Source organism: Magallana gigas, chromosome 6, assembly GCF_963853765.1.
Source record: "Magallana gigas chromosome 6, xbMagGiga1.1, whole genome shotgun sequence".
NCBI classification, from domain to species: Eukaryota; Metazoa; Mollusca; class Bivalvia; order Ostreida; family Ostreidae; genus Magallana; species Magallana gigas.
In genome coordinates, this window is record NC_088858.1 from 20,695,994 (window position 1) to 20,716,516 (window position 20,523).

General features: G+C 33.6%; 2 protein-coding genes across 11 annotated transcripts in view; one reads left to right on the forward strand and one right to left on the reverse strand.

Moving 5' to 3' along the window:
* The window catches only part of LOC105346909 (furin-like protease kpc-1), a 42,155-nt gene extending 23,385 nt beyond the window's left edge, over positions 1 to 18,770 (reverse strand). For 3 of the 8 annotated variants that reach the window (XM_011455681.4, XM_011455678.4, XM_011455677.4), the window contains exons 1-4: positions 18,360 to 18,769; positions 15,001 to 15,099; positions 6,241 to 6,360; positions 5,081 to 5,098 (exon numbers count right to left, since the gene is read on the reverse strand). In XM_011455681.4, coding sequence (XP_011453983.2) covers positions 5,081 to 5,098; positions 6,241 to 6,360; positions 15,001 to 15,099; positions 18,360 to 18,527 — 405 coding nt within the window. In that variant the 5' untranslated portion in view covers positions 18,528 to 18,769. Of the gene's footprint in view, positions 1 to 5,080; positions 5,099 to 6,240; positions 6,361 to 15,000; positions 15,100 to 18,359 lie in introns of all 8 variants that reach the window. The other 5 variants (XM_011455682.4, XM_011455679.4, XM_034469817.2 and 2 more) reach the window with 4 other exon arrangements.
* A 250-nt stretch (positions 18,771 to 19,020) lies between these two features.
* LOC105346911 (ankycorbin) overlaps positions 19,021 to 20,523 on the forward strand; it is a 28,847-nt gene continuing 27,344 nt past the window's right edge. For all 3 annotated transcript variants that reach the window (XM_011455684.4, XM_011455686.4, XM_011455687.4), the window contains exon 1: positions 19,021 to 19,139. The gene's annotated coding sequence lies outside the window, so the exon portion shown is untranslated. The remainder of the gene's footprint in view (positions 19,140 to 20,523) is intronic.

Below are 20,523 nucleotides of genomic sequence, written 5' to 3' on the forward strand. Positions count from 1 at the left end.
CAGAAATGTGCGGATTGCACTTTTTCGATACAATTTTGCTTCAATTAAGGTGTCATTAGAAAGCAATCCCGATGCTCCGACAACATCCAGGCGCATATTTGTGGAGATCCACATATTTATGTTGAAATAACAGGGAAAAAATAGTGTGTATTTGGATCAATAGAAGAATGTCACCAATATCATTGTCTGCTATTAACTGTAATGTCCAGTCTGTTGCTTTACACAATAGGAAGGGTCAACTCTCTCATTTTCAATTTCTGTCTCTTTGTCTCAAATCCATTACTGTTAATACAATTGAGCATTTAATGGAATTTTCCAACATTTAACTCTGACAAGAGCTATGGTGAATTAACAAGAGAGCTGTAGTAAGCAGATCTATTTTTTTGCAAGGAATGTTTATGATATTATATAACACTGAGGTTAATTTTGGTAGAAATTCATTTTGCGAGAACAACTTTTCTATCAAAAGTCAATACTTATTAAATTTCAGCTGCCTGCATTGAAGAATTTAATGGAAAACAATAGCCAATTTTGAAAAGTTTTAAAATTTGATTTGGAAAGAACTTGAATTTTATGCCATTTTTGAGACAAAACAGCTCCTTAAAGACGAATAATATTATTTCTGAACATTACTTCCTCCTATAATTCTGATATAACTGCCATTTTTCTTCCAAATATCTTGGAATAGGATTTCAAGGTTAACCGTTGCTAAATTGAACAGAAGTTTCAACAATAACTCTTTTCCTGCATTCCTCTAGTTGTAAATAAACATCCACAGGAACTCACAGAATTCTTTTAGCTATGCATACGTATAATTGAGAAGGCTGAGAAACTCTAGTTTATTCAAAATAAAGAGAAAAAAATCTAAACAAATTTTGCTAAAGTACTTGCAACACATTTAAGCTTATAGGTTCAACTCAGTCCACAGCATATGTTCAAGAAAAAAAAACCAAAACAAAAAAATTTGAAAATATTATCTCTTTATATCTTCGATAATTTACACAACCTGACCACTTGGTAACACATCTGAAGAAAGGGGCTCTGAGATTTTGAACATCCATATCAACACACAGAGTTGCCAAAATCATCTCCCCCCAGGAACCGGCAGTGGTTGATAAGAGATTCGTGTTAACCTTCAGAGCCCCCCTTCCAGCGAGGATTATCAACCATGTGCAGGCTATGAAGGTAGGACAGTGCCAAAGTCAAAGCCCACCGGGGCCTCTCTCTCTCTCTCTCCCCCATCACAGAAATACAGACTCTACCTACCTTTTACACACCAATTTATTGCAGGGCCCTGATAAGATGAACATCACTGAAACGTTTTCTTGGCTGCTGATTGTGCCATTTATCATACAGTACTTCAGTTAATCTGTTTACGGCTGCTTTTTCTGATAGATTTACAGCCCCTTCTGCTACACTTTGGAAGACATTCTCCTCTTACAGGTTGTTGTTGGTGAAATATTGGCAACTTTTGTTACTAAAAATAGTTGTGGTTTATGGCCATCACATGAAAATGTAGCATTGTTGTTTAAAATTAGCAATGCACACATTTTTTTTAAAACAGGTCTCATCCTTTGTTAAATAATTTTTTCCCCTGGATCTTATTTTGGGTTAACTTCAACACGACTATGATAGCTAGTGTAACTTATGTAGATGCCAAGGAAGATAATTGGAGACTCCTCTGACATCCTCACTTGTCTTCTTTTATAATGCACCTCATATTACTTTAAAAAAAGTGTAAACAAAAATAGGGTATAAGCACCATAAAAGTCACAGAATTAGAAATTTTAATAGAGAAGTATAATTAAAAAGACAGGTGTAAGAGTCGGAGTAGGGAAAATAGAGAAGTACAATATTTGAATAAGACCTTGTCAAGAACTGAAGCTGTAGCATGTACTCGGAGTGACCTTGCTATCTGATTGAAGTCTGGTCCCTGTGCATTATCTACACATTAAAGGATAAAACACACCTTTTGTCTGCACTCCATACCTTTCATCTCATTTCCAAAGGATTGTATCAATATCAAACTTGTGTTTGAAGGTCAAGCATCAAATGTTGGCAATATCTGTCATGATGCCCTAAGACACTTTATATTTTCATTTTTGAGAGAGAGAGAGAGAGAGAGACAGAGACAGAGAGAGAGACTGAGAGAGAGAGAGAGAGAGAGAGAGAGAGAGAGAGAGAGAGAGAGAGAGAGAGAATTTTCATTTTCCATCAGCATGGTTAGTTTACTACTTCTTGTGTACATATAGTGACCTAGCCATCATTTCTTCTTGCCAAGGTCAAAACATTTTTGGAAAACATTTACCAATCAGAGGCATCTTCCTTCTCAATCAGCCAACATCAACAAATTACATCGTAGTTCTGCTACTAACAGAATACCACGCTAGTACCTGGAGCCAATCTGCAATAAACTGCCGAACTGTCCCTATAAACAAGATAGTAACTTCCTGGGAACCACCAGCTCTGCACCCAGCAAGCTTGCAGCCCTCTGAATTTCACTATCTCCCCCCTTCAATACAAAGACATGGCAACAGTAATAATATAACTAAAGTAAATCAAATCTGACAACTGAATGATGGTTATCTATTTGTTTATATTGGTCATAAACTGTATCTAGCTACCACCCATCTAGACAGAATACAAAAAGTAGCTCAAGTTACTGTTAGCCCTCAAAGCTCAACGGTTCCATCTCTCTGCAAGCTGAAGGCATTGTTAGAAAATACAGTCTTGACATTAAAAAGTAACATTACAAAGACAAAACTGTGTTTTTAATGTACCTGTATCTAAATCCTTTAGAGATTGGAATTAAAAAAAAATTTTCCTTTGATTTTTTTCTAAGCAGTCATTGGTTACTGGGGTGGCTTGATTTTGTCTGGGTATCTGAAGGGTTACCAAGCTCAGGTGGCTTACAATTAAGTCCCTTAAATGCTTCTGAATTGTGTCATATGGTCCTCTCTGTCTTTGTCCTAATCCTGTAACTTTCCTATTGCCATGTTTTCCCCTGATCCTGCGACTGATACAGTACTGTACAAAAAAACCCTACAGTCTTGTGTCACAAGACAGAGGCGCTGCCTACAGAGGCTGCCAATTTCTCCATTATGATTTATGTCTTTGGAAATGACATTAATTTTTCCTGAGGGGTCTCGTATTCAAAAGCATGCAAAGTTGCATTGTTAGCATTTTGCTTTGGAATCAATACGAGGAATATTTCCTCTTGGAAACGATCACAAAAGAGAGATGCGGTTCTCTCAGAATATCAATGATAATGTCAGACTTCTCTGGTGAGGCAGTTTTTGCTCTTTATGTTACAATTATCTTGCCAACATGTCTACCGTAAAAGGAATTTTGCTTCACTTTACACTGAACATAATACCAAATCTTGTTTAATATTCAACCAGAAAAATCATGCCGTTTCCAACAAACGACCAAATTAGAATTTCTTTGGAAGCACAAAAAGAACATGGACGGATTCTGGCTATCCAAGACAATTAATACAGTACAACATCACATAATATTCTTATAATAAGCCAGATGGCTGAATACTAGTTTCATATTACCAAAACTATGAGCCTATGGAGGGGTAATTTGTTCGGCAAGAGCTTGATTCCCTGTTTGTTAAAAAAAAGAAAGAATTCCAGTCAGTGTATAAAATTCTGTTCTCCTGGACTGTGAAAATGGGTAATTAGAAATCCCCTGAGGACCTTTAATAGTTTTCCATTCCAGTCCGTTCCCTTTATCGTGGATTTTTATTTTCAAGGAAATAATGACTTTCGTAATTTTCCGTCTCAATGTGATGCTCCAAGAGGATTTAAAATGTCACTCTAAGGCTTCAACACAGTTGAGATGACTTCTTACTAGTTTCTATTCAACCCATAGTTTTTGAGTTATAAGCTGAATTTTCTTGAAATTACAATATCAAGGGAGTTCAATGGTTGAGTGAAGGTTCTAAAATTTCTATAAAATTTCAGTACATTAAACTCAAGTGATTACCAGTTACCAATAAAACTTTGAGACAAAAAGAAACGCCCTTTTATAACATCTCTAGGAAATATACTTTTGATATATTTATAAACACAGCATGAAATTTATCTGTTTATCCAGATTCATTACTTCATTGCAGTATCTTTTCGATGCAATATTTTCTGTGGGATTTTAAGAGGAATATCTCCATGCAAACTTCTTTGGATTCAGAGCTACATGTTGGCATTAGCCAAGCTTATATTGTTTTTAATTTGAATTCTCTATTTTGAACAATTTTATGGACTAAAATTATCTTTTATTTTGCTCATTTGTTTTACTCTTGTTTACATAAAGTTTTCATCTAACATTAATCTTTTCAATTGGCCTCCCCAACAACAAACTCCAAAATTTGACAATTCCAGGATATACCTACGTATAAAAACAATAACAGATCTACAAGCGTATTTCTTTTGGCAAGCAAATTCAATTTATTTCTTCACAGAATATCTCAGCCCCTCAATAGAAATGTGTAAGTTTCAAAGCAAAAACAGTAATTAGTTGGCAGCTGGGGAAACTATCCCACTCTCAATGTTTCTGTTGCAGGCACTGTCAGTTTAATTACAGGTTAATTACTAGAAATGTGTGGTAAATTAAAAGAAAATAATATAAATTGTGACCTATTCTCATTATCACAACAGTTAACTCTGGCAGCTACAAATGGATGCTGATGAGCCACACAACAGATGCAAAAATCGAAATTTAGCGCAAACAAATTTCGGAAGGCGTCTTCGCGGGAAGCCACTTGTTGGAAAACGTCAATACCGCCAATATACGCAAGTTTTCAACTTGAAAGATTCCCTTATCAGTTTAGAATTTCTGATTCATATCATGAATTTTTTTTTACAATATGAATGAAGAAAGAAGATCAAACCAATTAACACTGGAATTTGGATAAAAAAATCTATATTGATATTTTCAATTTAAAAAAAAAAGTATGAGTTTCGCATAGTATAAATCGGATGGTTGCGAACCATACTTAAAACAAGTGCCAAGAACCTCCAGAAATTAGTTTTTTCTTCAATGGCAGTATCATTTTCTAGCTCAATATAAATCCTACCTTTAGATCCTCGCCATGCTTTTTAAATAAAAAAAATATCTGATTTTAAAAATAAACCCTAATAATTCAAAACTCTAAGATTAATCAAGTTTTTAGCCTTGATAAATTTCCTTTGAGCGTTATCGGAGGCATCTCAGTGCACAAATCATTTTTCAAAATAACCATTTTCCTTGCATGAGGCTCAGTAAAAAAAGCACACCTAGATTTTTAAGAGTACAAATAATGTTATGCTGGAATCTTTCCATTGATCAAGAGATGAAACTGATTATATAATTGTCAATGCCTATTTCTAATCCTTATCTCAAACTGGATTTTTTTAGTGCTGGAATTTCCCCCTTTGGAATACCATGGCATTTTTAAATAGAAATACAGACTTTGTGTATGTATATGAAATGTTTTATGTAAAGCAGACGATAACTTGAGGACCACTGTGCTTTTGGTTTCATAAAATTCATAGAGTTATATTTCATAAACAGTGAGAGTAAACTGAACACGTTGAAAATTTGAAATCTAATTATTTGACACATTCACTCACATGTACAGTTTATATAACATCAGCCAAATTTTGGTACATATAAGTGTGTATATAAAGTTAGTTGTAGCTCTACACGTACCAGTTGATCTACACGTTCAAATGCTTAACCTCTCTAATGAGTCAAAACAAAGACCCTCATCATTAAACTGTTGATATAAATTAATTAATTAGCAAACTCAAATTTAGCCAAAACTCAATATTCAAATGAACTGCCTGATAATTAACAAGGGCATTTACTGCCATCTAGGACTAAGCTTCTAAAAGTATCTACTGTGGAATCATTTATAAACATGGTGATTTCATAGTAGATTTCATGGGTACACCAAATTAACATTTTCAAAGAATCATGCAGTGCAGTTTTTATTCATCATAGTGACATAGTAGCAAATCCACAAAATATCATCCAACAAACCCTTAAGGAACTGAAGATCCATGAAAATTGGCCCCCACAAATTTAAACGATTTCAATGTATTTGAATTGATTGGCATTTACTTTAATTATGAAACAAGAAGCAATGCTGAAGGTGCCGATTCTAGGTGTTTGATTTCTCCCAAATAAGGCAAGTTCACAGAATTTAATCAGCTTTTTTCCCCCCAGAAGCATCCAGTGCTGATGGAGACTTACCAGATACCACATATCCTTCCACTTGGGGTCGTTGAAATTTCTATTGAAGTTTTGGCTGCTTGTATAATATCGGTCCCGTTTTACCCGTTTCTTCACAACTTGCTGTTCCAGCCATTTCACCTAAAACCAGAAAAGCAAAGAATTGTTTAGCACTTTGACTATTAAAGTCCATGTACAAACAGCTTATACAAAATGCATATTGGTCATCACACAGGGTAATCAACAGTTTGCTTTTTTTAATGAAGATTTTTATTAAATACTTGGCAATGCTTACTATTTCTCACAATGTGTGTAGGACATTAAAATTGCACTTTAATTCAAATGTAAATGCTCTGTGTAAAAGGATATTTTTGCACTTCTCCATTTGTGAAATAAAAATGGTTAAAATAAAGGGCAGAACACAAGTTTAAAGTGCAAAGAAGTGAAAAAGAGCTGTTTCATTTTCTAATTTTAAATTCACTTCACAAATATATAAGAGGGATTCCTATAAAATTTATTTTCTATTATTCTAACTTTTAAAAGTTGCAAAACAGATCAAAAACAAACTGACAAGAATCTCTTAAAAATTGATCCACTTTAACAATTTATCCAGACTTGAAGCTGTTATTTTGCAAAAGAGCATTGCATGTATTTTAGTATCAACATCTTACAAAGTTGTAAACATCATTTCGTGTGAGTGTATACACTCTATAAGACTCAGGTGAACGTCTCCCAATGAATCCCAAGCTAACAGATGGAGCTGGCCTGGGAATGTGATGGAGAGTTGATTGTTTAAGCCTTTATCTCTCAGTGTTTCTGTAATTCTTACACAAACAGAGGAGTGAGAGGGGGGTATACCTTCTGTACCACATTCCTCCCTATCCTAATCATTCGTCAGTTGTCATCACTGCAAGATACTGCTCTCTCTCAATATCAAACCTTGCCCCTTTTTTGCAAGGTACATTTACACCTCTAATCTATGCGCAAAGATTGTTTCAATAGCACAAAACCAGGGTGACTGTATCTGTGAAATTCTAGATTGTTTGAATCACAATGAAAACAATTTTTTTTTTTTTTTGATCTTTGAAGACCTTTTTTCCATAATAAGTATTTTTTGGAATATCAATGAATGAGTAATTTATCGTTTGAAAATAATTAAAAATGTTCATTAACTTTCTCCACTCTTGCTTCACCAAAGGTATCTTTCTGAACGTGCAGTTCCACAGATAATCCAATCTTTCAATAAACTTAAGGTGTGGTCTGTGCATGATATATTGTTCCTGTCCCCAGGATAATTTGAAAATAAATCAATTCTTGCTCACTTAAACACTGAATAAATACAAAGAGATAATTTGGGACATGCTTCATGATTCTTGAGCTGATTAAACAGCAAATGGAAGAGCTCAATAAGAAAAGAGGCACCCTCTCTAAATAGCTCATCGTTCATCACTAATGATAAGCGATATTGAACTTCTTTATCTTGTATATAAATAAATTGCCAAACTCTCTGCATCCTTCATCCCATTTAACATTCTAAGAATGTTTTAAATGGTGAGGAAGCAGATAGTTCTTTGCATCCTGTGTGTATATATAGAGACTAGTGAGTAATCCTGTTGAAAAATCAAAAAAAAAAAAAGGTTCAATGAAATTTGAGAGAACTGTCTTGAAGGATATTTTCTTGTACATTTAATTCCACAGTAATGGAAAACAAGAATTTAAACTGTACTATGCCAAACCGATCATTAACAGTGACATCTGCTAAACACCAAACATTGGGCAGCTTTACCAATTAGCTTTTGCAAGAGTACCAAAGAAGCTACATTTCCTTGACGGATCTAAAAAGTTACAACTATGGTTCAATTCCATGCATACATTGAAGACACTAAAATCAATAGAAACTTTTAATATATACAGTTGAAATTTGATATCTCGAACACTGTTATCTTGAATACAATGGATTTGTCGAAGTGATTTGTAAGTCCCAACCACATATTTTTAAAGTATTTTACCCTCGATATCTCGGAGTTTTTAAACAGTTCCATCTAGTTTGAGAAAATGAAGTTTGACTGAATGTATATTCTTTTCTATAGAGAAATTCAAAGGTCACAGTGCTGTTATATGAACACATAAAATGTATGAAAGAATATTTGCAAAAGAATATTTTACTGAATCATTTGAAGCGTAAATTTTTTTAATTACCCATCTTTCAGATTAAACAGGAGCACTAGGAGTTTGCATACACGTAAAATTTACATCTCCCTTGCGTGATCCTCATATCATGGTTAATAAAAACATTTTATTCTGATACAACCCTCTCACAGACTCAAAAACAACATCTTGATCTACCTGGGAGATCTAATAATAAAAGAATTTCAAGTAATAATAATGGCACTTATTTCAGAAGCAGTGGGCTTTCAGACTTGGCAGTGTCTTCAAAACATCAGCTATTTTAGCCATAAAAAACTGCACACTTTTGAGCTTTCATAATGAAATGGACTTTAAAAAGAGAATATTTCGCACCTCTACGCCACCCAACTGCATATTTCTAGAAGAGGGAGGGCATTGTGCAATCATCGCCAATTACATGCAGACATCTTTAAACTAATGAAATGTCTTAATACATTTCATTATTTCAAGACCATGATAAAAGGAAATTTAAAATGTATTCTTACACTAAGTGGCGAGTTTTTAAGAAGGGTCGGGCATTCTTCAAGCAGGAAGAACTGAGTCCTAAATTAATTCTCATATCTTACAATCATCAAGCTCTGACAGTAAGTTGAGAAGTTAAATAAAACTTTGTGGGTCTTGTAGTGAAGTACATTATGGGTTTGTCACCAAAATAATAAACACACGTCGTAATAAAAATACATCAGGTTTTACAGAGAAATTTTTTCATTCATTGATACTTTGTTCATAATAACAAATACTACACAACTACAGAAAATTAGGTAATTTACAGCATATGTACCAGTACTGAGAAACTTTATCAAATCTGAAACGACTTCAATCAGAGTCCTCGTAACTCAGGGACACAGTTGACAGTCTGCTTCCTATTCTCTTTTGAGAAGTGGACAGGCATAGTGGATGTAGGCTATGCCTGTCCACTTCTCAAAAGAGAATATCTGCTTCCGTGTATAATTTCAAACTCCACGAAGAGGCCTCAAACGTTTCCCACACTACATTTGAACAAAGCATAACCGATAATACCCATAATACCCATATTCAAAACGCTATACTCTTTCATCATCCTTTCAAAATGAAACTTAATTACAACATCCTACACCCATTGAACACAAAAAAACATGGAAGTTTTTTTAAGTTCACTGACACCAGTTAAAAGCAGGACTCCCTGCTTGTCGTTGGCTTATGTGGAATCTATCAATGGGGGAGAGAATCCTATACCTTAAGGGGACATTTAAAGGAGAAACAAACACAGCACTCCCCTTTGACTTTCAGATTTTCCGTGATCAAACGTTATAACGAGCTGAGGTCAGAATGTTCCTGTGACGGTGTTTATAAATATCGCCTATGACAATCATCCCAGTGAGCATGGTCTCTCTCTCTCGAAACTCTATAGCAGGTGTTTGAGGAGGGCAGTTTCAGGTGAAAGATGGTAATCTAACAGTTCTACAAGACACCGAAGAACAACACAACTCTTATACCTTGGGGCCCTTGAAAGATGACTTTCTTTTGTTGCTCTGAAGGTTTTAATTTTTAGCTTAATGAGGTTTGTTGAAATGACTAGGGAAAGTGTTTTTCTTTTCTCCCCTAAATGAGAATTCCTAAATGGGAGGTAATTGGATTCTCTGACTTACAGGGAACAATGCAAAATACCTGGGATATGAGTCAATGGATTTGTCAATTCAAGGTTTAGGAAAGAGAAAAGTTGGCTCTAAAAATTCTTTAGAATAACTCTATGTCACTTGATCAGTGATAAAACTTAACCAAGGCAAAATCACCTAGATCATATTGGCAAAATCAAAATCTACTTTAAATTATGTAATGGGAGGAGGGGAGGCAGAAGAGAAAATTATTTGAAATCTGAATTGAGCTGGAAACAAGGAAAGAATATGTTGAAGCCTGCAATGGCAGATGGATGGTAGATCTACACATCTGGTGAGAGATTGGAGACTGTAGTAAGCAATTAATGTCACTAATTAGATTGTGTCTGAAACCCAGAAAACCACGATGGCTCCTGTGTCTTCTTGGATCAATTAGAGCAAAAAACCCTTGATACACCTTCTAACTCCCCTGATGCCCTTTTGTAAGGTTCTGTCATCTGGTTCATCCATCATTATCTTCTAAAGTACAGCTAGCAAAAGTCAAAGAACCTGCCGATCAAACTTCAGAAAAAAATCTTATTGGGAACATTCAACCCATTTACAGTTCTTTTATTGCTTTTTGGATCATGAAATAAAATTAATTATTCTCCCTTCTCTCTTTCAAAACAAAAAAATGGTTTCCATTTGATTCCACATACACTCCCACCTTCTAGAGATTTTGTTCTCCTTTCTTGAGACTGATAACAAGGTTATAAGCAAACTTTGCCATCAAGGTGTTTGTGGTGTGCTTGCATCATAAGAAAACCAAAAAACTCAAATGATTAAAAGTCACTATGCCTCAAAGCATGGCTCAATGCAAAAGGTATTACTATACAAGCCAAGTCCAAAAAAAAAAAACCATTTTGATTTTTCTTTTCATGTGATTCCAGGGAGGGGTAGCCCTATTTCCTCAGAGAGATAAAGTTTGCCAACACTTTGAAAGATGAGCCCGAACACTGGATGAAGTAAAAAGAAACTGGCATTATCAAAACTTTATTGCTTGCTTTTATTTCTTCTCGACACCCAGATCTCAAGTCGGTTTGATTCATTCAGCTGATTATGATAATCTGAGTGAATCTTCCTCCCTTGTAAAAGTCAGAAAAAAAGGGAGAAAAAGAGTGTCTGGTTTGACAGCGCTGCAGATCGGGATGCAGGGGTATATAAGAAGACGTAAGTAGAGTGAGGGAGATAGGGATCTTAATGGAAGTGCTAATCTCTATCTGGCCCCTCAGAGCAGACCAGCTGGAGATTTTAGCGGCAGCATCTCCCTCCCTGTGTACAGTATTGTTGGGTGCAAGATCTAATCACTGGTGATTTATCTGACCTCATCTTCATAGTATAAACATCACCAAATTCTCATTGGGAGCAGAGTATTGTTTTTATAACATGAAGGATGGTAAAAAAAAAATATATATGAATTATCTTTTTAATGGGTCGAAAACAAACTACACCAATAGATGATCGTATGCATTTTAGAAATTGTTCACTTATAATCACTTAAAGAAAAACCAAGAGAAATTGATGCATTATCAATACAAGTACATGTATTAACAAATTTAGCCTATTTCGAGTTCAGCTCAAAGTCTTGAAAAAAGATTGCAAAGACCCGGTCGAGTCACAAGTTCTAGAAGTCTTGAAAAAAGATTGCAAAGACCCGGTCGAGTCACAAGTTCTAGAAGTCTTGAAAAAAGATTGCAAAGACCCGGTCGAGTCACAAGTTCTACAACCAAATTATTCAAGCCATCTTCAAAGACCTCCCTAAATTCAACATGACTGCTGCGATTACAGAGTACACAAGAACTATGATACTACACTAAATCAGTACAAAGTTGCCTGACAATATCAATAAAATCTCGATTACAGTCCGTTAAGAAGGAATCCTGGATTGGCCATCCCAAGGATATGATTTGGAGCGATGCTAGATTTGCATCCCAGTATTGACTCCAGCCAAATAATAAGCCTGAAGAAGGTCCAGATGAGAATTTATGGGCATAACTTCAGATCTGCCTAGACAGCCATAATTAACCATTTTGTCAATCAAAATGATGCTGACTTACACAACTTGTACATATTTACTGCAGACCAGTCTCCAGAGATAGCAGTTTTATGCAGGGAAGGAATGCATGCCTATGGATTTTCTGCCTTGTATTCGCATACCAATTTCTCCCCCTTCAGATCTGTACATATCATGAATATTAGAGTAATGGTCTGATATGTACTGTACATGGCCTATAATTTGCCTTGCACTGGATATATTGCAGAACAAGGCAAATATTATTAGATTTGGACTCTATGTAGCTATTGAACCCATTTTAAACAAAACTTGTTTTCAATGCTGTAAAATGATCTTATTTTAACAGTTATATATCTTTTTTAGTACAGTTTTAGTTCTGACAATTTAATACACTATAAACCAAATACATATTTGGTATTTGCATGCTACATGTATTCAATTTTACAAATTCTGGATTTTATCAAATTACATTTACAGCATTGCTTTTGGAAAAATCCTGTAAATCATTTACGAAGTTCTCAATTTATTTTTCTAAAACAAACAATCATATACTTGAGTATGATTCCCACTAGCAGACGGTATATCTGTATTTTTTCCAAATTTATTTTCGTTCCTTAAAAATCTATTACACGTACTTCCATGCAGTAAAAGAAGAGAATTATTTCACATAATATTATGTCATCTACCGGCATATCAGTTTTTGTTGAGGTGAAAATTTAACGGTTACAAATAGGAGAAAACCAGTTTGTTACCTTTGGATTTCATGGTAATTTTAAATGTTACACACTATTTAACCATTTCATTCATATTTTTGAGGAGATAATGAAAATTTTGCTCACTATGAATATTGAAGGTTTTGGAAGTTTTTGTAAAATCAAGCCCATTTTGAACCTTTGTTCTCTGAACCTCCATCGAAGTGTTGTCAAGATTGATTAATGTGTCATAATCTGTGTTTTAGGGAGCATGAATTTGGTTGGTGACACACACAGTGATTCATGCTCTTCCTGTATTCCACATTTGAGTTCTTCCACACACCCCCCCCCCCCCTCTTCCACCCCAACTCTAATACACGAATATCAAAGCTTTCCTCTAAGATGACAAAGCCTTCCAGTTCGTTCCTTACCTGCCTTGGCAGACATAAAACTCCCATACAATGTGCTCTGTTTAATTGTGGTTTTTCTTTCTTTAATAAGAGAAACACAGTCCACGGCCTCCATACTCAAACAAGAGGCAACAGCACTGTTTCAAGTGTTTACATTACAGATGACATTATTTGATAGCCATATTTTCTTTTCCTCGGATCAGACTAATGATTCAAAATCGAACAAAAATCAAAAACGTTGAGCATATTATTCTTTTGAGATGCCACCTCAATTCTATTTGGGTGTTGCATTATACTTGCTTAAATCCCCCACCTGCAATTTCAATTCTCAAATCTTTGCATAGTCATTGAAGAGTTCAAGACTCTCTTTACAATATCAAAACCAACCTAAAAACCTCAACGCCTGAAAATTAATTCTTAAAGGCAATGAACAAATGTAATAAAACTTCTAAAAGTACATACAAAATATTCATATATCATGAAATGAAATTTTCTGGATTGAGACTGTAGCAATGAATGTCTTAGCCGAGACTTCCCAAAATCATTTTCTATTTCTAGAGGACCACACACAGTTTATGATTTTTAAAAGTGAAGGAAAATGACATCAGGATGAATTTATTACTGTCAAAGTTATCCACTTACATCGAGAAATAAAGGTCTTTTTATTCTGAAACATGAAAAACACCTGTTTTGGGGTCAATGCAAAGTTTTTGATCTAATGCATGTTTTGAATGGATTTTACAGGTGATGTCAGTTTAACCAAAAAAATGAAATGATCATATCAAAAACATGATCTCAATTTTCAATACATGGCATTGTCAGCATACCTAATAATATTTAATATTTTTTACAGCTCAATTTTTTTTTTTTAATTTTCCAAAGCAATTTTCCATATCATTAAAAAAATATGGATAAATGGGTATATATTATATATATGAAACTATAGTTATTACAGCATTAATGGAATGTTTAATTCTCTGTGAAAAGTTTGTTTACTTGAACTCTTATACTGTTAATTAAATATGTTGTCTATATTGCATAAGCGTTTCCTTTGAAGGTCTTTACGGCCTCGGTAAACACGGTCTCCTTGAAATAATCCACAGCACAACTGCTAGAATCCTCATGGTTATTTCATTTTTGTTTAAACTTCATTAAAGTACCGATACCTGTTATGATTGTTCCTTAAAATTTCAATTTACCTCAACATATTTTAGCTCGACCTTTGGTTTTTGAAAGGGATGGAAATGGTACCTTGATCAAAACTGACATGTATGAACATTTGAGTTTACCTCAACCATCATATAAAGGTGCATGTAAATACATGCAACTCTAATAACTGGAATGGTTTTCATGTCTGTTTTACAGTTTTGGTATTGTTTTGTTGCTTTTCGCATTGGCAAGAGGACGAGAACCAATATACATACACACAGACAGACAGATGGTGTAATCCCCTAATGCCTGATGCGAAAAATACCACTGTTACAGATGAATAATAAATAAGATAGATATTGATCTACGTCATCAGATAGCTAGGATATTGAATACTGGTACATACTGTAGAATCATATAAATTCATAGGGGCAAATTTTCGTGGATTGTCAGTTATGTATATCTTACAAATTTGTTGGGACATGGTTTTGTAGATTTTCATTATTGAATAATGTTTATAAGACCATGTTTCATACTTTCTTCAAGATGTAAATTTTTTAGGGATTATTACAGTAGCTACCAAATCCCGGAAAAATTGAGCCTGTGATCACAAACTTTAATGAACCTACAGTAAATGAGTAAATATTTGCTGTGTTTCTTATTATAGATCAACTTAGAGACTTGAGAGTACTTACATTAGCTTCTTGGACTATAGAACGGTGATGATAAGAACTTGGGTAAATTGACCGCTTTGCTACCTTTCTGTGTTGAAATGCATAATAATCTGGCATAATCTGAAAAAAAAAAAGATTAACTCATTTTACTTCATATACATTAAACTGATAAGTGATATTACTCATTTCTGGTTTATATTATAAGGAGTTGCTACTTGTACTTTTTTTTTTTTTTTACAACAATTCATTTCACACAATTTTATTATGTACAGTACATTGCGTGTAAAAGAAAGTAAATTTCATCATATCTTTGTATCTATTTCTTCAATGGAAACCCAAATGAAAACCTTTCCATATTGCTTTTTAATCTTAATAATTCAAGTATAACATATTTCAATGCAAAAAGTGGATTTTTTTTTTTTAAATTACATCTTCTCATATGGATTGCATAATTTTTCAATATCATCCTTTTTACAGCTTGACGGGAGCTAGTAGATTTAAACAAATACCCCAAATCTTCAAAGAAAAAGAGGACAATTTTTATATAACTTGGTTTCAGCAAACATTGGGAATACTGAAGGACCAGACAGAGGCCAATTGATTAGGCCAATCAATAGAATCCTTGCCCTAACAGTCAACATTATTCCATATACTGTGTCGAGGCCAACATTGATTTCAAATAAATCCTGGTCTGCAAAATGTTTGTCCATTCTTGAGCTTCTAGCTAGTCTGAATTGCATTCAATAGGAATAATGGCCACACATGCATTTATGCTTTGTGTGCAATCAGGGCACCATGGGAGTTCAATCATATCAGCTTCCATACAAGATCAATGGAACGTTTCGGATTTATAAATTATTAAGCCAGTGTCATTAGGATTAAAGACATAGAAAAATTCTATAAAAGTAAATAAGGTGGTCGATGCACCATTTATTATAACTGTTGCTACATTTTCCGATACATTAATAAACAGTTAAGAATTTTTCATGTTTAATAGCTTGAAAAAAACTTCTGTACACATACCACATGAAATTATATCAGCTAATTAATGATCACGCTATATTGATAAAGTTGAGCTGATGGAGAACCTTATTTTTTGCGATTTTTTTCTCTCTCTCTCTTTTCATCCATAGAATATACACTTCATTCCCACCCATACAAGGTCAAAGCAAAATGTTCACATACCAAAAAAAACCCTCTTTTACTGAAAATGTCACAAACCGTACAACAATGTCAATGGCAAAAATAATCAATGGGGAAAAAAGGGAACCCTAAAACCCATCAATGAAAATCTCATTAATTATACCAAAGAACGTTTCTCTATTCCAGGTGACAACTATTTGATAAGAAGCTTCCGACATTTCTATGAACATGGCTACAACTTTGTTTTGTCATCAAAACATGTTAACCCCATTTTCATAAAAAAACGGGGAAAATGTGTGTGTTGCATTGGCCTTCATTGACGTATTACATTGTTAAACAATACAGAAAAAGCGCCTTAATTGCTGCAAAGTTGCTCTGTAGCAGAAATGCTATCGAGTACAATAAGTACCAGGTTACAAATGTTATAATTTATATCAAATAAACCATTATCAGCACATCAAGAAAAAAAATAGTTGGAGCAGAGACACTCGAGGACAATTCTTTGATTTACCGTAGATCTAAGAGATTTGTTTTTCAAGGACTTATGCCGCACTGTTTCTAATCACAACAGTTTATATATGTAAATCATCATGAGCTACTTCCGAAAAAACAGCAATTCTATTATTTTTTCATAGAAAACCGCAAGTTCCCTTTAAATTTTAACAATAAAGAAGTTATATCTCTTTCCAATGATAAAGTGTTTTCCAACATGCTCATGCTACATTCTTACTGGATGGACCATCTGTTTTATGCATGCACATATATGAAAACCACAAAACTTTTATTTGCAATGTTGTTACAAGATCACCGGCACTTTATAAACATGTCTGTTTTAGTGTGTTTTCTTCTGGTGAAAACACACAAAAGATTTACTTAAATTTTCTCTCCATGCAGGAGAGAGATTGGGTCCATTTCCCATTCACCTGGTTAATTGGATTCTTGTTTTATTCAGAATTCAGGTGCACTGGTTCCATTAGTAGGGTTACAAGGCCATTTTTTTTTAAACTGAGGAGGAGTAAACATGACCAACATTTACATATATGTGTAACCCCCCCCCCCCAAAAAAAAAAATAATTAATAAATAAAGATCAAGGTTTCAAGGTTTTTGCATTTGGTTATTTGATCTCTCTCTCTCTCTCTCTCTCTCTCTCTCTCTCTCCCCACCCCTTTTTCTCTCATCTATACAATTTAAGGAAATTGTAAAAAAAAAAAAAAAAAAAAAAAAACACACAAAAAAAACCCACCAGAAAACAGAAAATCAGAAAACTAGAATAAATTTATCATTTATTATTCATATCACTGTAAAAACTCCGGGTTTAGATAAGATTAGATTTCCAATCCACACCCAAGTGTCATATGGATTTCTTTGTAAATAATGCATGGGAAATATTGGAAAATTACCTCTGTACTCCTAATCAACTAAACATGCAATTCAATTTTATTGTTACTTTATTGTTAAAAAATGTGTATGCTTAAAAAAAAAAGTATCAAAGATAAAATTAGAATTATCCAATCACTATGTGCCTGAAAAAGCTATATTAAACACAGTTGTGGACGGCATGTGCACAGAAGAATAGTTTAGTAAATATAATGATCTATTGTAACAATAAAATAACACTATTATTTTTTCATTCTTTTGATATCTTAAAATCATTTTACATGTTGTAATATTTATCAAATTTAATGCTTTGAACGATCCATAAGACTTTTAAAAAAACCCCACAATGTCTTCATAAATAAATTTCATGCCTAAATTGTATTATAAGATGGCAACATTTTATTAAGATACAGTTAAGAAACATGCAGTGAGCAAAGTGGTTGAGAAGATGGAAGAATCTACCAAAACCAACTGCTTATCTGTATCAAGTTTCCATGGAAATTCTTGAGCTATCAAAATTTTACAGTTCTATACACATGTGTACCTGCATGAATACATTTCTTTTTTTTATACTGAAGAGTCTTGGCTTAAAATTTCATTGAAATAATATTCTATACATGTAAATAAATATTTTCTTGGTTAATAAACATTCTTATGCTACTATACATATTTTCTTCTCTTATTTTTTTTTAATGTACACAGTAAATAAATTTTTATTATTTTATTATTTGATCATTTGATAGTATCATCAAATGAATATGGGTTGTACTAGGAATAAATATTTTTATTATATTGCTAAACATGATGGAAAAATAATAAAAAATGATAGAAACACTATAAAACTTCTTTTTTTTCTTACCTGGTCTACATAAATAAAGCCATGCTTTCGAGCCAAGGATCTTGCGACTGCCTCACCTCCTTCAATATGTAAAGCCCAAGTATTTGTGTATTTGTTTGAACGAACATAGTCAATCAGGACAAAACCTAGTATTGAGATTTGAATAATGAACCTGCCATGAAGCCTCATGGCTAGATTATTGGAATGGTCGATGAGTCGTCCAGTATCAGCACCAATATCAGTTTACAGCGGATGAAAATTAACAGAAACCTTTTCAATTTTCTATATATATTCCTAAATTAACGAAATTCCAAGTCATTCTGAATTATTCAACCGTATTCCATTCTAGAGAAAGTACTTTTAGTGTATCCAATACAACTGTCCGACCAATGTGGATCTGTAGCACTAACTGATGGAAAATCGTCGTTCAACTTCGATTTTACACAGCGAGGAAGTGACGTTTGAAGGGGCTGTTTCAACAATAATAAATAAGAAATTGGATCATTATGAAAAGGTGAATGGTTGAATAAGACAAAGACATGTATGAATTTCATAATACGAAATAAAGTTTAACTTTTTAAAAGATATAAAATAGGTTATAATAGAGATAAATAATCTTCATTTTAAATATGACTTTTGACATGTTCCTTTTATGACGGAAAAGGAAATGAAATGTCAGGCACGCGCATTCCTTATCACAGAAGTTGAGGCAGTGTTTCCAGAGTTTGATGGCTTTTTCATTTTTCATTTCTTTGCCCTCAAAGACTGTCTAGGGTTCTGATAACATCAAGAATGTGACAGGTAATGTAAATTTTTTATCTGCTGTTTCTAACCCCAATGCTTCTACGTTGAAATAACATTTACCTGCATATTGACAGGTGGGAAAACATTAAAGGCGAGACAACTCCCTCAGTGAATCAATGTGTCACTAAATGCTATTGGTTCTAGATATTTTAAGGATAGAAATTACTTAGCACTTTACATGTTTTAAGAACAATATGTGTTTTTGGTAAGGTTATCTATATTATGATGAAATAACTTTTTCTGATCAGAATCGTGGTAGAGTGTAGACTTTTGCTTTGTCAGAGTTGATTGTTCAGTCAGGACAACACACCATTAGGACTGCTGTCTCAGGAATGATACTTAGTCAAATTGGATGTATGGCCTTGCTTGACTTAATCCTCCTTTACTTGTTTTAGTCCTTAGGTGTTCATCATTGTTGCTAGATTCACACATTCAGATATCAGGCCTCAAACGTTAAATGCATGGTCTCAAAAGTATTTGAATCTCGATCAACAACAGTATATGTGATTAGGTTTTTGTTCATTTTGTAAGGATGTTGGATTACAAAGGAATACTTTAACTGGTTTTATCTCAGTGTCATATTTAATCAAAATCATCAAATGATCTTGATAATATATCATGGCATTCAACTTTTGTCAAAAACACTTTCCTTTTCACGCCGCATAATTCATTGCAAGTAAAATAGCTATTTATAGCTCTAGTATTACTTGCATGGGAATCGGATTCAGGGTCATACTGTTTTTAGTGATGTGTGTTTAACATTAGTTGTTCATTCATAGTTCATATCCCATCTACATTTTAAGACCCAATAAATTTTTACTTGATAGTCATATAGAAATTGTACCCATCTGAAAGTAACTAGCAAATTTGCAACAAGACATACAGAAAAAAAGTCAAGGAATTACATGATTAGTATAAATAATAAGATTGATAATTACTCAGATTTTAGTCTCATTTATTCCATGTTTTGCAGTATTAGTGTTTTTATTGACTTAATTAAAAAATGATGAGAACTGCCAAATTGTAAATTTATAATGATAAACTTGTACATTATGTTAGAATGTTTCAACAAAAACCTATTGTACTTTTTGCTTTTAAACCAAATTTGGTTTTAATTAGTGGCACATTAGTGGTCCTTCCCTTGTAGCAGGTCTATTTGTTTATAAAAATTCCTCCAGTATTGTTACTGCTGGAATTCATTGAATTTTCCTACAAGTAGGTCATATTTAAATTCCTAAGAGGGCCTTTAATGGATTTTTTTTAATGGTTAAATAAATGAGACTCTTGCATGATTGATATTTGTTGTGCAAGGCAATGACATTTATCTTATAAAAAAAACTATATGAAGTGAAAAAGCTAATTGTGAATTTGTCTATTTTAT